The following is an 18,250-nucleotide window of genomic DNA, read 5'->3' as shown; positions in this document are numbered from 1 at the left end:
GTCCTCCGCGACCTGTGGTGGCAAAGCTGCTTCACTACAAAGATAGGGACATCCTGATCCAAAAGGCATGCACAGCTGGACCCTTTAAGGTCGAAAACGCCACAGTTACTATATTCCCGGATTACACCCAAGATGTCCAGAGACTCAGGGCCTCCTATCTGGTGATCAAAAAAAAAACTGCAAGACGAAGGGATCCAATATTCTCTGATATTCCCAGCTAAGCTAAGGGTGATCCTGGATGGCACAACTCATTTCTTCCAAACGCCTGAGGAGGCATGGACGTGGTTCTAAACGTATAAAGCAGGCACGGACCGCCGGACCCAAGGCCATGCTGCGCCACCAAAGCCCTATCAGATGCGCAAGTCTCAACGATTACGGAAATGGTCAAAGAATCTGCAGAAACAACAGCTGGCCCAAATGGTGGTGGACAGGCAGGGTGCACTGGCTGCAACAGCGGAAATCACAGGATCGCAGAAAACGGGATCAGTGGTAGGGACAGACTCAGATGATGAAGGACGGAGATCGGAGGCAGAACATTCGGAATCAGACAGCACTAAAGGACCTGTGGTCACACCACGCACGGCGGAAGTAATGTTGGACGAATAACGTGTGAACTGGAATCCTCTGGGCTGTGGTTTCGCAATGACCGCTCACTTGCGCACCTGAGCCTGGCGGCATTTGAGCACTCATATTCTCAAACTGGTACTCTTTGGGGTTATAGCGGGCGGCGTGGGCGGCGCTGCTCCCTGTTGGACCAAGTCGCACTCCCACTGCCCTTAAGGCTAACTGTGGTGACTGCCACAGAATAGTGTTGTGTGTGTTGTTGTGAAGTTTGGATGGGGGCTGATAGCTTACTATTGGGTCTTGTTCTGGGGGGGAGGATTAAGGGGGGTTCATGGTGTGTTGTTATTTGGGGGCTTGACATTGGTGTGGGCAAAACTGCTGTGCAATGGGCGAAAATGCGAAGTTACTGTGATGGGGACATTACATGATTTGAAATGCATCACGTGGAATGTGCGAGGCTTGCATACCATGACTAGGCGCCATAAAGTACATGCCTATATGCGGAGACGGGGAATCCATATAGCACTATTGCAGGAGACACATCTTACTAGGGCAGAGGGCCAATCGCTGCAGCGTAGATGGAGGGGTCAGGTCTTCAGCACAACATAATCTGCGTTCGCTAGGGGGGTGCTCATATGGATACGGGCGGGAGTCCCTTTTCATGCCACCAGGCAGATACTAGATCAGGAGGGCAGATATGCAGCAGTAGAAGGTAGGCTTTATGGCAGGGACATTGTGCTATGTAGTATATACGCCCCTAATGTAGAACAAGCTTGTTTTTGGCTGCCCTGTCGGGCGCGCTGGCGCCATACCTGGTTGGCCCGGCAGTAATAGGGGGGGGGGGGGGGGGGGGATTTCAACGCCATTGCAGACGTAGACATGGATAGATCACATCCTCCTCTGGTGGCTGCCCCGGTTCGGAAACTGGCTAAAACCAGATCTGGCTGGCAAGACAAATGGGGGCTGATTGATGTATGGCGAGCGCAGCATCCCAATGATAGGGATTATTCATTCTTTTCCTCCATACATGAGCTTCATGTCCAGATTGATGCCATCCTGTGCTCCCATTCGATTGCTCTGGTGGCGGCACATACTGAGTACCTCACTAGAACTATCTCTGATCACAACCCACTGTTGATGTCGGTCAACTGGAAAAGAGCAAGGTCGGCAGTTCCGACATGGCGCTTGCGCCCTGCCCAAATACTTTGGAAGACAAGGCATTCCGGACGGAGGTGGGAGAAAGTATAGATAGCTATTTTCAGGAGAACCAAGGGACGGCGACCACGAGAGCAGTAGAGTGGGATGCCTTTAAAGTGGTCATTAGAGGGATCTGCATCACTAAATACTCAGGAACCAGGAAGACGGTGCTAGACGACGTAGCGAATGCGGAGAGGGTTCTAAGGGTCCTGGAACAACGGAGACCGGAACAACCGACGTTACAGGGACAGCTAGTGGAGGCTAGGGAACTACTAGCGGTGGCGACTGGGGTATCTAGCGAAAGTTCATGCAGAGGGGGATAAAGTTGGCACGCTGTTGGCCAAGCTGGCTGATCCAGTGCCGAGGAGTTGCCCGATTATGCGGATAGAACTGGACACTGGCTTGCTGGTTCACTCGCAGTCGCTGGTGATGTCTCGGTTCGCCACTTATTACAAATCCCTGTATAGCAGTAGCCGAGTAGGAACAGAGGCGGATATAGAGGAATACTTAGAGAGGACCTCGATACCACAGCTAAGTAGGGAACAAGCTAAATTATTGGGCCAGGACATCACATTGGATGAAATACGCGGTGCAATTAAACACATGGCCAGGAACAAGACGCCTGGTCCAGATGGGCTACCTATCGAATTTTACGCACAGTACGTGGATGCACTGGCTCCCCGCTTGCTGGAGGTATATCTGGAAGCGAGGAAGGAGGGTCGACTACCATGCTCGATGCGTGAGGCAGTGATCATCCCCCTCTTGAAGCCGGGACGTTCAGATGTGGAAGTGGCCTCCTATCGGCCGTTGTCCATGCTAACAGTGGACTACAAAATCTTGAGCCGGATTTTGGCAACCCGACTCATACCACATATGGCATCACTGGTTCACATGGACCAAGCGGGGTTTATCCCCACACGGTGCACAGCCTTGAATATTCGTCGCTTCCTGCGAGTTATTGCGGAGTACCAGGAAGAGCTGAGCTCCACAGCGGTCCTCTCTGTGGACATAGAAAAGGCATTCGACAGCCTGGAATGGGCCTTCCTCCATAAAGTCCTGAGCCAATTAGGACTGGGTGACCAATTTGTGCAATGGACAAAGGTGTTGTACTCCTCTGCCATGGCCAGGGTAAAACTAGGGGAGGTGATCTCTGACCAATGCCCAATCATGAGAGGGACGAGGCAGGGCTGTTCGTTGTCGCTGCTGCTGTTCGCACTGGCGATAGAACCTTTTGCGATCCAGGCGCGATCTGGACTGTTGTATAGGAGGCTGCTGCACCGAGATAGCTCACACTATATTTCGTTGTACGCCGACGATTTGCTTCTCTTCCTCCAGGATGCTGAATCCGATCTGCGTGGGGCTACGTCCCTGCTGTCCCGGTTTGGGACGGTCTCCGGACCCAAGGTGAACTGGAATAAGACATGCCTCTTCCCGACTCGCCGGGGTCTGCCTCCTCCTGCATCCCTGGGGGAGATCAACTGGAAGCCAACTTGCTTCACCTACTTGGGGGTTCGGATTTACCACAATGACAGGGACCTGTTGGAAGGCAATATAGGTCGCTGTATAAGGGCCTTGAAGGGCTGTATGGAGTTTTGGTCGACGCTTCCCCTTTCGGTACTTGTCAGAATAGTGTTGCTCAAGATGGTAGCGCTTCCCAGACTATTGTACTATTTCCATACTTTGCCGATATGGATCCCGCCGCGAATATTTAAAGACCTGAGATCGCTGACTGTGGGCTTCATCTGGGGCAGCGGTAGACGACGAGTGGCACTAGCGACGTTGATGAGACCCAGGCTCGATGGCGGATTGGCGGTGCCCGATTTTGAGCTCTACTATCTGGCAGCACAATTGCAGGTCCTAACACAAAATATAGCACGAGAATATCTGGGTCCGGAAGATAGGCAGGGACAGGGGATACAGCGCCTCGTCCTGGCCTACATAGCTCTGCAACAAAAGCTTGATATGAAAGATCTGACTGGAGAGGAGCAGACCCTGCGGCTTTGCTGGAATAGAACCCAACGTAAAGCGGGGGTCACCCACCCATATGCGCCGGAGATCCCGCTGGGAATGTTGACGGCACTGCCGCATGGGAGGGATTGGACTCCATTGGCAAACTGGGAACAGCTAGGCATACAGATAGTGGGGGACTTGTACCTGAAGGGGGAACTAATGCCCTTTCCTGAATTACAAGATATGTACGGGCTTCCGGAGGGGGATTTTTTGATTCATGCAGGGGTCACAACCGCGATTCAGAAGTACTGGAGAAAAGGGAAAGCAGAACCTGAGCTGACACTTGCTTGCCAGTATGCTGTGATGGCGGCAGGGACTGTTAAAGCAGTAACCTGCCTCCACTCCCGACTGCTACAGGAGGGCTTGCGCCCTTTGACTGCTCTTAAAGCAAAATGGGAAGAGAGCATAGGCCGCCCGATCCCAGATGCCGCATGGGACCACATTCTCAAGAGGGCATGGAAGGGTAATAGGAACTCTAGGCTCCAACAAATTCAATATTTCATCCTACACAGGGCCTATCTTACCCCAGGCAAGATCCGGAGATATTTCCAGGTCCAAAACGCGGCATGTCCCAGGTGTCGGGAGGAGGATGTCGAGCTATAACACATGCTATGGTTATGCCCACGAATGGAGGGTTACTGGGAGGAAATAGGGGAACTTTTGAATGCAGTCACAGACAGACAACTCGAATACGATATGGCCACCTGTTTATTGCATTGGTTCCCACACACAGCTAGGACCAAGATAACCAGCAAATTTATTGATCTAGGGCTCTTATTGGCTAAACGTGAAATTACCTGGCATTGGAAGGCGAGGGAGGGACCTTCGAGCGGGCGATGGCGAAGAGAATTCTGCAAGTGGGAAGGCTGCGAAAGTGTAGTGAGGATCAGACAGGCTACCCTCATAGGCAATGAAAAAGCGCTAGAGGGGGCTAGATCATGGGAGGCCCTAGTTCAGACTTTGAGGGATTATCAACCAACTGAAGAGCTGGAATGAGCGCTCAACATCCATGTGATTGGAACATACGATACATAGCTTTGCTAGCCCTTTGGAGCACTGTGGTGATAGGTTGTGAGATTCTGACAGTGCCCACACCAACGATTTTCTTAAAGGGGGAGGGTGTTGAGGGGAGGGGAGGGCTGAGTATTGGAATGGGAGCATTTCTGAAAGTAGGGGTATACCATGATGTTGGTTTCTTTTGATTGTATGATGATTGCATTGAGTTAATAATGTAAGCTTTACAGGAAATAGGATGGGGCAACAGTAAAGTAGGGGTGAAGAGACCGAGTATAATAATTGTAGGGACAAATTAATATTGTTTCCAGGGATTGGTTAAAGTTTGTAGGTTGGGGCGGAAGGGAGAAAAAGAAAAGTGGATACAAGGAATTCTTGTTGATTGATCACAATGGTATTTATATTGCATATGGGCTGACACTACTTTCCTGACTCATGCCGCCCGACCTCTGGGTTGTGGGCTAAATAGCTGTGTGCTGCAATTTTCAGTGACATGTGCATCGCACATTCCGGACGCTGGACTGTTGATCATACTAGATCACACTGTACTACTCTGCAATAAAAATATATTTAAAAAAAAATTGATAGGACAAAAGATTTTAGCAAAACAAACAACATTTTGTTTCTTTTTTTCCACCTCATAAAGGGAAGCCCATCTAAAAATCGGCTTTTCGAGATGGATTGTCAAATGTATTCAATCTTGCTATGTTAAAGCTAAAAGAACTTTAACAGTACCTCCTAGAGGACATTATACTCCCAAAATAGGAGCATCTTTGGCCTTTTTTAGGTAACATTCCCATAGCTGACATATGTAAGGCAGCTCCATGGTCTACAACACACACATTTACAATACATTATTGTGTAGATGTGTTAGCACGTCAACAGGCTAATGTCAGAGAGGCAGTGCTATAAACACTCTTTCAAACGACTGCAACACCCACTGGTTAGCCACCGCTTTTAGAGGGTACTTCTATACAGTCTATGCAAAGCATCTGTATCTACAGCACATATGCCTCGAACAGATTATGTTACTTGCCCTGCAAGCATCTGTTCTTGGCATGTAGAGCTATAGATTCACATGCGCCTTCCCTCCTCCCTGGACACCTATGGCTGTTGCAGTTCGTATTATTCACATTATATGTGCATGGACATCTCTATATTGCACTTACTTACTTACTCCATTCTCACCCTTTTGCGGCATAACAATCTAACAATGGAGTCGATGCCCATGCCCACTATCACCGAAAGGAAGAGTACACCTTGCCTCGTGACTGAAAAAGATTTCTTAGAAGAAAAACAACTTGCAAACATCCAGACCCAACACTAGATGGCAGGAGTATGCAAGGCATGTGAATCTACAGCTGTACATGCCAAGAACAGACAGATGCTTACAGGGTAAGTAACCTAATCCTTTTTCTGCTAAACCCTCTATCAAACGCCGTAGGGTGCAATGTGTTTTCCTAGAACCCTGAAAGAGAATATATTACAATACAAACTTCCGTGATTGTTGTGTACAGTAGTTTAGATACACTATGGCATTGCTCAGTGTTTTTCATTTTGTAATGTTTGCCGGTACCCACTCATTAATGGGAACCCATTGAGAGGAGGACTCACCCCTAAGAGCAGCTCTGAAAAAGGATAACCACTGACTATGCAAGTGAGGTACAATGAGATTACTAGTATGTACATTTATTTCACCTGATGATTATGAAACTCTGGTATGAATTCGGCCCTTCTGTGCCCATGAAGAACACCCCTGCTAGCTGGGCAGTTTAAAGCCCTCTGTTCTTTATAATAGCAGTGTTCTAGAAGCTGTCATGCCTGCCTAGCTCAGAGTAGTTGGAGACGATTAACATAATTGAAGCCATTGATCTTTGAACTGCATTTCCAGCTCTAAATTATAATGTACTTCCCTCAATCTGGGTGATATTCATTCAGTCACTGCTCTCTTTCAATGGAGTGGTGACTCAAGCTGAAAGAGACACAATCCCCTCTAAGGCATGAAAGCTCAGCAGTACTGAACAACACTGATTGCCTTGGGACATACAGAGACCAGAGTGCAAGAGCAAAGTTTTTTTAGGCACAACTGGGGGCACCATAGACAGGTGCCTAGCTTTCTTGTAACACAGCATAGCTGTTTCAACATAGCTTGTGCAAACACTAACCTGTAAACCAATGCACTCTAACCTGTCCTTGTCTGTGCATCTAATCAAATGCCCTGCTGGAAACGAAAGCCATAGCTAATTGCGATAGCCAAATACAGAGTTTTGACATTTCTGAATACAATGTGACACTGGGTGCTGGGGTATGGGGCACTTCAGATAACTCCCTAGAGGGTTGAGCTTGATCTCTGAGAGGTAAAAATATTAGGTCTTGCGGAACCCAGCACTTCTTTCTGCACAACCTCTTTTTCACAAAAAGATTGACAAATGGCGCCAGTTTAAGCAGCTTGTTAATCAGGACACAGCAGCAAAAAGCAACATTTTAAAGTGATGCATTGATGCTCACTTACAGTATATTCCTACTCTGCTTTCCGAGCAGAGTATTCTGTTTAATTAAAGGCCTCCTCCTCCTGTTGGTGTATGGCCCTCCAGTTTGTGCATTGGTATTCTCAAATTACTAAAGAAGACAAAATGTGCTAATACAAGCACTTGGGCTCGTCAGGCACTTCAATACAGTAAATAATCGTAAATAGCCAAAGCTGGTTTATATAATTTCCCCCAGTAAGAGAAAATAAAGTGAGGCACCTAAGAGGATTAATTAAAGGACCAGTGAGTTGGGATAATAGAACAGGCAATAAAGGCTTGTTTGTGGACAACCACCTCCTGACAGGAAAGAGCAGCATGACCAGTGTAAAAACAAAAGCATCCCGAGTGCCGGAGTACACTAAAGTTCCACAGTTCTGTCCGTTTTCTGTGATTTAACGTCTAGTTGTCCATCGGACAACGCCTGGCATTAATCAACTTGTCTCGGGCACTGGGCGATATAAATTGCTGAACTCTGGGAAGACAAGCCTACAAGCCTTCTTAATGCAGCCTGTTTGCTTGGGATCTAGCTCAAGGTTAGACAATTCGTGTGCTTTCATCCTCTATAAGTCGTCAGGATGGCTTGCTATTCTATTCTACTCTTTATGATTGTCAAATAAAATTCCATGTTGGATGAAGAAAATGTCCTTGCTTTTCATCACAGTTATCCATATTGGGTACTTTCTTTTCCTTAGAAACTATGAACATCCTTCCTGCAAGATAAAATGATTTTTTTAGTGTGTCACTTAAAAGTCAATAGACTAATCCTATAGGTCATACTATGTTGGTTCAGTAGCTTAAATTCCTAATGGAGCAGATTCAGTATTTCTCCCTATATAAAATGCAACTATTTCCCGTATTGTTTTTTCCTAATTTGCAAGGTGTGGCATGGGGTCTGGCAGGGCTTAGCCAAATGTAATGGTCTGCTTGACAGATTAGTGTTTTAAAGACAAATCATGTCACTGCTTAAATGCCTAATTTCAATTAAAACAATTCAAACATCTAACATTTATTATTTAAAAGTTGTTGCTGGATTTCACTGTTCTACAGAGAAATGCTGATGTGTATTTAATTCAGAGCGAAAATACCATGATGGAAAATCATGAGTATTAGTTAGTGCATTTCATTGCGATTGCTTATATAATACGTGCACATCGGACACTTACTAATGTCTTCTTTTTATCAGCTATTAATTGCACAATGCCTGCAAACGGAGAAACTGTCAGCGTGATCACTAATCCGAACATACCTGTGGATATTTCACTTGGGCTTTTGAAGAGAGAGGCCGCCCTGGGTAAGATTTGTTGGAGTGAAACAAAATGTAGTCTGAAAGAGCTCAACTTCTGCTTGGAATGTGGGACTCCTATTCGTACACAGATGTGTATTATGGGTTTTCGTTGACATCTCTCTGAACACCGTAGGAATGATAGTTTGGTTTTTAGTCTATCACTGTCTAACCACATTTTTATATGGTCTATTTGTAAGCTCAGGTGTAGGTGTGTGTGTGTGTGTGTGTGTCTGTGTCTGTCTAGTGTACAGATGTTTTGTGGTGGCGCAAATGTGGTTCCTCGGTAAATTCCAGAGTGAAACTAGCCTAAGACATCAGGAAATTCCTGATGCTCTCATGCTTATCAAACATTGGATCTTTCACATATTTCTGTTCTGAACTCATTCCCCATCATCATATGGGGAATCCAACGTAAACTTATACATATTTTTACAATATATTTATATTTAAATACATGTATTTGGAAATTATATTAACCTGTCTTTAGGCAAACAACAGTGTTTATTTCAAAGCACTTTCCTCTTATTGAAAACCGCTGCCAAACACATGCCAGTGAGGCTGTGTTCCATTCTGAGTACCCCTCTCCCCGTAGAAGACACCATAGCTTCTAAAGGTAATCTCTAGCCAGAGAGGTGCTCTTCAGTTTTCGCATGTACCTATTTTGCCTTGGTTTAACTCAAAAATTACATAGAAGTCATCTACCATACCCAGTTGCATACTTTTTATGATCATAAGTTGTTGTTTCTGAGATTTGGACCCAGAAACGAGCTGTTGAAGAGCTATGACTGAATATACTAAGGAGAAAAACAAATCTCCACCAGGCCCTGCTCAACCTGTGGCCTGCAGAAGAGTTAATCCCCCATCGACCACAAAGAATGATTTAATCCAACGTCCACCATAAAGAATGCTTTTGCTGCTTACTTCCTCAGTTGCCTTCATCACAAAGTTAAGGACTTTGTGATGTGTCACTAATTTCTGGCAAAAGCCCTCAAGAACAAGCATTTGCAATGCAATAGGTCTCGCATTAGGAAAGTTTGAGCTATTGGTCTTGTAGATGACAAATCTTTTATTTATGTGTTGGTTTTGAAAATAGCGAAATTAATGGCTTTGTCATTTACAATGCCAATACTTTTAACTTTTGCAAATGTGACACCTATAGCATTTGTAATGCCACATGTTTTGTATTTACGTGACTATTGCATTAAGAGGGTGGTCGCTGCAGGGGCCTCTCATCCTTCCGAGGCCGTTTGGGTTGGGGTGCAGTTCGGCGGGCGATGGGAGGACAGGGCGGGAGTCGTGCACTGTCTGTTCCAGAGTGGGCCAAAAAATAAATAAAACCAGTGGCGGGGATCCCGAGACAAAACATAAGCAACGCAAATGCATGCCAGATAAAGTAAACTGCGCATTGTGTCGGTTCTTTAGAGGGGAGGGAGTGAAAGGAAAAGAGAGAACGACTGAAGGGGGCGTTTTAGAACCAGAATGGATGCCCCACAGCCGTGAGCTTTGAGGTGCAATCAGATGGGGCAACGATGCAGTGCTGTGATGTTTCAATGCGCCCTGGCACCACGTGGTTGTTAATGGGGGTGCTGGTACAATTGGGGTGTTGGGGGGGAAGGGGATGGTTTGTATTAGCTGTGCTGGGCGGCCGAGCAGCAGCGCTTATTGAGCTGGCCATTAGCCCCGTGTTGTGAATACTTACATGCTGTGTGTCTTTAGTCACAAGCTGCACGTACTCAGAAGTGCATGCATGCCAGTGTGTCCCTACGCCAGCCAGGGTTTACTGAAGTAGAAAGTAGAGTGGGATAAAAGCACGCTCGAGTGTGGCAGTAAAAGGGGGTGGGGCACATTTCTGCAACTTTGGCCAAAGTACTCAAGGGGTGGCGGCTTGCAGGAAGGGAGATTTGCATGAATTGGGTGGTCGTCATGCAGGGGCCTTGCATCCTTCCGAGGCCCTTTGGGTTGGGGTGCAGTTCGGCGGGCGATGGGAGGACAGGGCGGGAGTCGTGCACGGTCTGTTCCAGAGAGGGACAAGAAATAAATAAAAACAGTGGCGGGTATCCCGAGACAAAACATAAGCAACACAGATGATTGCCAGATAAAGTAAACTGTGCACCGTGTCGGTTCTTTAGAGGGGAGGGAGTGAAAGGAAAAGAGAGGACGAGTGAAGGGGGAGTTTTAAAACCAGAATGGATGCCCCACAGCCAGTGCCCGACCTCAGCAGGAGCACAGTGCGCGGCTCCTCAGAACACAACTAGAAACAATTATTATGTTGAGTTAAGGGAGCCAAGGGATACAAAATAAATAGGAGATAAAAAAAAGCATTTGTTTTATTTTAGGTGCAAGCATAGCGTGTCCGTTTTGAAAGCAGGGGTTCCAGGGGGGTGCTATTGGGGGCAGCCTTGCAGATCACGCCAAGCTGTAGAATGCCTTACGCCTCAGTTGAATAATTAACTTCCTATCTATATCTGGGAAGGTAAACAGCAGCAACACAAGCCCTAGACGCTCGTCCAGGCTGCCCAGGCGGCCAACGGACAGCTGGAATTTAAAATGTTTACTGTTTATCTGGAGTTTATTACCGTCTGCAGCACTGTCCTGCTGATGGAAGGAACACAGGAAATATGTGAAGCGATTTAGGATAACAGACTGTGAGCATCTGCCAGCACTTTACTGGACTGGGAACATTTGCATGATCTGGCTGCGTTCATTTGAATGGAACCGGCAGCGTTACCTGCTTCATTTGCCAAGGGGACTATGAAGTATTCTAAATCTCGGGGACTACTTGTGGATCGCGTTGCCAAAAGAAGACGACTATTTGTTGTGGCTTTTGTATTCACGCGGCGGTCAGTGCATTTTTCAACCATTTATGGAAAAAGAACTCTGTGTTCGAGTTGGATTTGAAAACAGTGTATTCATTTAAAATCACACCGATACTTTGTGCGAGCTGTGTAAGCCGCGTTGGAGGTTTAATGTGGTCGGGATTCCTACGCTCCTGCTGGGTACTGCCATACATTCGAAGAACTCTGACATGGCTGCATATGTTCGGTGAACTTCTGGTACGTGCGAGATGCTCACGCAACGAGGCAAATGCAAGGTAACAAAGTGAAATCACTTGAAACAACTTCTACTCCCCATTAGACCTGGGGGGGGTGGGGGGGGGGGGGTGGGGGGGGGTTTGCCCCCGAAAGAAATCACCGCCGCAGCCCTGCTCCGTGAAAACCGGAAGTCAGGCACTTTTGGCCGAGACGGGGGCGGGGCCTGCAATCCGGCAGGAATTCCCGCCCGCCCGGTGAGTGCCCGACCAGCGCTGCAGAGGAGACACGGAACACGCCGAAAGAGCCCGGTGAGTGGGAGGGGAGGGGGGTGTACGCGCGTGTGTCTGTGTGCGCTGGTGTGTGTGTGGCGCAGTCTCTGTGTGTAGGTGCGCTAGTGTGTGTAGGTGCGGCGGCGAGGGGGGAGTGTGGGGGGGGGTGTGTGTGTGCCTGCGTGTGTGTGTGTGTGTGTGTGTGTGTGTGTGCGCATGCGCGTGTGCCTGTGCGTGCAGGGGATGGGGCCTGCCTGTGTGCGTGCCGTGTTTGCATGCAAGCCCTGTGGTCTGCACAAGCGCGCTCGCTCCCGCGGTGAAATCCGACACTGGGAAAGCGCGTGGCACTCTGCTGTCCACTTTCCCAAATACGGATAGCATTAGTTGTCTTGCTGACAGCATTCATGCTTTCGCATGAATGCTACGTCAGCTCGACCTAAAAAGGACTCTCTTGCCTCTCTTGCACCCTTCAAAAAGGCACAAAAAAAGGAAACAATCGAATTGTAATGAATTGGATATTCAAAAAGCCAAAAGGGTCAACTTAAGCAAACCCAGTCAAGGAAGTGGCTTTCACCTCTAAAGAACGCACTTCAGAGTTTTCAAAAAAGCATGAAAGGGTGCTTCTACTGCAAAAGCTTCTGCGCATGTTTCCAGTTTCACATGAAAAATGTTGCAAGTGAGCTCCTTTTCAACTCTACAGGTAAGACTGATACGTCCTTGTCCTTGACTGTCCTATGTGTTGAGGCAGGTATGAAGTCTCACTTGTCAACCTCCATGTCTTCCATCTCTAAGCCCTCCTTGATTTGCCCTCACCATCATCCTCTACAGAAGTGAATAAAATAGGGATGTTCCTGAATATGAACAGTAAATTAAGTGCCATGGTCGTAAGATCCGACTTCAGAAGCAAAAGGCTCCGCATCTTGCAGAATTAAGCCAGAACATTATAGCCCATTTCCACAGCCTGGTGGACAGAACCTCAAAATGCTTTAACCAACCTATGGCGCCAAAAGGGAAGCTGTGCTTCTTGTACCATTTCAAGGAACACCGTGCAGATCGTTGAAGGTATTCTCTATGTTTGAGCAATAGTTGTCTCGCCATACACTTTATTGCAGGGTATATGATTTTGTCAGCTGCCAAGCACTGCTCCAGGAAAATGGCATCTCCCTGCACTACCCTCCAAGACTAGAAGAGCAGGTCTTGGAACATTTTTACCATAGTATGTGACACATATCAAAGCTGCTAACATGCTGGACATATGAGATTATTATAATACCAAATGTTGTATCTCATTTTACTCTAACTCACCATTTTACCGGGAAAGAAGTGGATTGATATGTGATTGATGGTGGCATAAATGTTGCTAGAAAGAAATGTAAACAACTCTGATCCCCCTTGAAGGACTGGAAAGCACCTCTTTCCATCCAAAGGTTCTAATTAGAGTGCTGGAGATGCTTTTTATAGTGATACACAAACAAATGTTGGACGGAATGCTGAATAAATCATACATTCACCCCAAGTCAAGAGATCTGGGTTAAATCCATTGTTCTTTTGCTCTCCATGCAACCCCAGTTTAGACTATGGATTTAGGCCCAGATCTCTGTTCTGGGGTGAATGTATGACATTGTTCTGCATTCCTTCCATCAATTGTTTGCTTTGCATTTGTCACCCAGAGTGTGACGGGTATGCCCAGACGTGGGTCCCATGCTCTCCATGTCGCTGAAGACAAGCTAGCCTGGCTGATGAGGGGTGAAACCCCGAAACTGGTCCTAGGATGCATGTTTCCTGTCCAGGGAGAACTGGACTGTTCCCATAGAGAGCAGGGACAAAACTGATTTGCATATGGCTGGCTTCAAACTGGAATGGCATAGGGAGCAAATAAACTATGGATTTAGGCCGAGATCTCTGGACTGGTGTGAATGTATGACATTGTTCTGCATTCTGTCCATCACTTGTTCTTTTTGCTTTTTAGGTCGACCCTAGCGGCAGCGCGCATGCGCTGCTCGCTCTGCGGGACAAGCTGTAGTAGGGTTTGCTATGGAAGCCTCGTCCACTCTCCACCCATATTTCTCATTGGCTTTGTGTATATTGTCCTTCTTAAATACTGGCTACTGATTGGTAAAAAGGGTTTTCAGTCCCTCCTTGGAACCGTCTTGTCTCCATTTGTTACCGCCTATAAGGATTACACCTTTTTCTGGTCATGCTACACAGTCTGCTTTATCATGGCTAATAGCACAATTTTGTTTATTTTTTTAATTAGTATTTTCACTTAAGCAGCTGTGCTTGGTTATTTAAATAATTTGCAGCATAAGCCGCTTTCACTTTTGCAGCCGTGCTTGTTATTTAATTAATTTGCAGCACAGTGCGCTCACTTTAATGGCCACGCTTGCTTATTTAATTAATTTGCTGTTTTATTCTGCGTGAAATTAAGGGTACTTGTATTCATTTGGTGGGATACTTTGAACTGGTATAACTGAACCAGTAGTTAGGTGATCTTCATCTTCTTTTGTCATGAATTAATCAGGAGGAGTACTGCCGGAAAAGATTAATATTTTGAAAAGCATACAATGTATTTATGTTGTTTTGGCCTTAAAGAGGTTAGAATATAATAGGCTATTTTGATAAAACATGGGTGTGTAGTCTCTTTTGTGGTGTATTTATTGTGTTACTTTGTGAGTGTGTGGCACAAACGCTTTACACATTTCCTCTGGTGATAAGCCTACCTGCTCTGCGCCAAGCTCCAAGCTATCAGAGTGTGAGCACAAGTTATCTTGGTGTGTATCTGACTTGCCCTGACTAGGGTGGTGAGTTCTGCATGGATTCGATGTATACCCTATCGAACCAGAACCCCCATTTCTAACGGGGAGTTTGCTTAAAAAATGGATTACGTATTTTTATCTAGCTTCCTCTTGAGCAGGTTACTCTCATGTGACATTTTAGTCATGAACTAAGGAGATCACACCCTTGATAGCAGTTTTGTTTTTTCCATCTCTTAATAAACACAGTGCACCTAAGACATCTCCTAGTTTGAGGTTCAAAAATGGCAACTTTTCGTATTGTCTGGAAATCAACAAACCCAAATAACATTCTAATTTTCCTTGATCCATCTTAACCATACCCTTTTTAAGTCTCTCCTAGGTAGTGCACAAGCTGTCTCTTCGAGATATGCTGTATCTACTGTGTGGGTTTAAAGCCTGCCCATCGCTTTTAATTTGTTGCTTGCATGTCCTTCTCAAAGGTTTGCTTCTCTGTGGTCAAAGCGGGTTATATGTCCCGCCTTATTGTGTGTCAACCTTCCCATGGCCACTATAGGTGTCTCCTTTCTGGTGAAGAATTGGCTTGGTAGTTTAGTCTGCCCTGTTCCCATGATGCACTGGGCCAGGGACAGACTGATTTGCTTATAGCCAGGTTCTGAGCTGGGATGGTGCAGTGAGATAAATAACGGTGATGGATCAAGCCCTGATCTTTGGACTGGGTGAGAGTGGTCTACTTTATTCAGACACTCTGTTCATCACCACCCCCTTTTCGGAATCGTTTTTGGCCACTATAGGTGTGGCAGGGTATACTCAGACATGAGTCCCTTTCTCACTGCACCATCAGGATTCAAGCAAGCCGGGCCGAAGACGGCTGAAATGCCAGAAACCGGTCCCCGGTCGCTTGTCTCCTTTCTGGTGAAGAATTGGCTTGGTAGTTTAGTCTGCCCTGTTCCCATGATGCACTGGGCCAGGACAGACTGATTTGCATATAGCCAGGTTCTGAGCTGGGATGGTGCAGTGAGATAAATAACGGTGATGGATCAAGCCCTGATCTTTGGACTGGGTAAGAGTGGTCTGCTTAATTCAGACACTCTGTTCATCACCACCCCCTTTTCTGAACCTTCCCATAGAGCATGCCACTATTACTTGTAGGCTTGCCTTTTTGTGCATGTAAGTTTGTTTAGGTGCACTGTTTTATAATTCGTTTTTTGCCCGTATATTCAAAAGGTCAGCTTTTCATCCTGTACGCGTTCACCCGATGGGAGTTTGCGTCAGCGTGATATGTTTGAAACTTGAAAAGCCCGCAATTTTATTTTTCAAACCTACCAGGCTTTGTGCAGAAGTAAATAAAATAAATGCTGGCTTGTTTAGTCACAGAGGCCCGTGAGAGGGTGGATAACATCGGCATGCTTCAAAAAAACCCTCAAATAAACCAACTACTGACAGACTCTTATTTACAAAAATAGATTTATTGCCTGATTTCCCACTCTTCTTTTTTGTGCTTATTGCTTTTCTCCCCACAAGACCTTCCGAATATGTGATGTAACAACACGATCAAAATGATTGCGGTATGTTACATCGCAGTCTTTACAACACAAGTCGTTACAAGGACTTTCGCTGGAGGCCGCTGGACCTAGGAGTAGTAAGATTTACTATTCCAACACCAGTCTACGTACAGTAGGGAAGCTGTTGGAATTGTAAATCTTACTATTCCTTAGGTTATAGCACCATCCAGCCCAAGTCGATGTAATGCTTGTGTTGTAACGGCTGTGTTGCACCTGCATTGCGGTGTAATCACTGCGATGTAAAGAATGTTTCCCGGCCCTAACCTCTCACCCCACCCTTCAACCTCTTCTCAGTGAAGTGAAGTAGTGTGGCTCACTGGTTAGAGGCGGCAGACCCGAGAGCAGAGGACGGCCCGGGACCAGGGTTCGATTCCCGGCACGGCAGGTTTCTGGACCAGGGTCAGCGGACTCGATAATTCTCTCGCCTCGGTGCCCACTCTGATCAGCGATCACACTCGGCAACTCTGGGCATTAGCTTGCCTCATCTTCACTAACGGCCCCACCAGACCGCCGGGGATGCCTGGTCTCACCCTGGAGATACCCATTAAGGGACCATCTCTCAGGGAAGCCAGGAAGGGTTTCGCAGCGGTCGAAGCGCCTTGGGACCCTACGGGTAAGTAGTGCGCTATATAAATGCCAATACACATACACAGTGTCCGAGTGACAGGTATGTGGCTGGTAGATGGCTTTTTTTTTATTTTTATTTTTTTGCACAAGTCCAGTCTGAACCGGGCAAAACATTTTCCTTCTAAATGTGCGCAGGCCCATTGACAAACGTAACACTCTAGTCAGCCATAGTTTCGTGCACAAACAGCTCTTGTGAGGGTTTACAGCTGGCCTCAGATAAAGCAGGGCACGCTCCGAGCTGAAACGAAGCTGCTTGCTAGTGATCAAAATCTCACATAGTTGTGGTTTGCTCTCTGTTTCAAAGAGAACAGTGTAGGAGCCAGAAAGCTTTCAAAACAACAAATTTCCTTTTCCAAACTTTTTAGGCCGGAATCCTCAGGAGTCACTATATAATGTAGGGACAGGTGGACTAGTGTGTAATGAGTATTTGCGCAGGTTACCAAATTTACAAAACTACTTGGATGAATTCTTACATACAAAGGTTAAGTTACACACAACCCAATGTCAAAATTCTAAATATATTATTTATTATTCACTGTTGAATTGCTGATACATTTCTAGAGTCAATTAATGTGATTAAAAACACATGGTCACATTATTTATAAAAACATTTTTGCTAAAAATTCAAGAATCACAAAACTTATGTGCACAAATTATTACACTTAAAACACAAAATGTATTAATGAACAAATTGTCGACCCGGCGTTTCGGTGATCTACAATATCTGCATCTTCTTCAGGACATTGATGTTCAATTTAAAAACACATCTAAACAAAAAGGTGTATAATAACAATCAGTTAGACAAGGTACTGGGTTGTTTTTTCCACAATTTTATCTGATATCACTGTTCTTTAAGTATTTATAATGAACATACTATTTATTCATTTCATACATTAACCATTGTTAAATGCTTAAATGTATCCTTATTAATCCCCTATTATTTGGTAACCCGTCAAACACCTTTGCTCATATCCATGCATATGCTAAGACAATTTAGATTTTGAAACTGTTACAAGAAAATGTCTCATACCTATTGGATCTTGAAAAGACCTCCAATAATCTGTGTGAATAAAAATCTTAGAGGCTTGCTGGTAAGTCAAGCCCTGCTGGAGGGAAAAGAAAAATCAATTATCTCTGCCCTTTACATTGTGGTTGTTAATGTTATATCCTGTTCTTAGGTTTCTCTTACCTAGGGAGAATTCACTTTCACATGGAGTTATAATGTTCTTATGGCATATTGTTATATTTTCTTTTGTTCTATTGCTCGAGAGAAACAAATTGCCATTAGGAATTGCTTTACCCTTCAAGTGCCTCTTATATATATAGCATAGGGAAAGGAAGATACCTTTCATTTAACTCTTTATCTATCTTCTTGGTTCTTTTGCCCAAAAAGTTGTATTTTTCTG

General features: G+C 45.7%; 1 protein-coding gene across 1 annotated transcript in view; it reads left to right on the top strand.

Moving 5' to 3' along the window:
- LOC147665049 (integrator complex subunit 11) overlaps positions 1-18,250 on the top strand; it is a gene marked incomplete at its 5' end in the record, with an annotated part of 148,194 nt that overhangs the window by 70,440 nt on the left and 59,504 nt on the right. Inside the window, one exon of the mRNA XM_086949795.1 lies at positions 8,497-8,604. Within this exon, the coding sequence (XP_086805921.1) occupies positions 8,497-8,604 (108 nt within the window). The remainder of the gene's footprint in view (positions 1-8,496; positions 8,605-18,250) is intronic.

The sequence above is a fragment of the Lissotriton vulgaris genome, unplaced genomic scaffold (genome assembly GCF_964263255.1).
Source record: "Lissotriton vulgaris unplaced genomic scaffold, aLisVul1.2 SCAFFOLD_584, whole genome shotgun sequence".
Taxonomy (NCBI): domain Eukaryota; kingdom Metazoa; phylum Chordata; class Amphibia; order Caudata; family Salamandridae; genus Lissotriton; species Lissotriton vulgaris.
The sequence above is the reverse complement of the archived record's forward strand: the minus strand, read 5'-3'. Positions and strand labels throughout refer to the sequence as shown.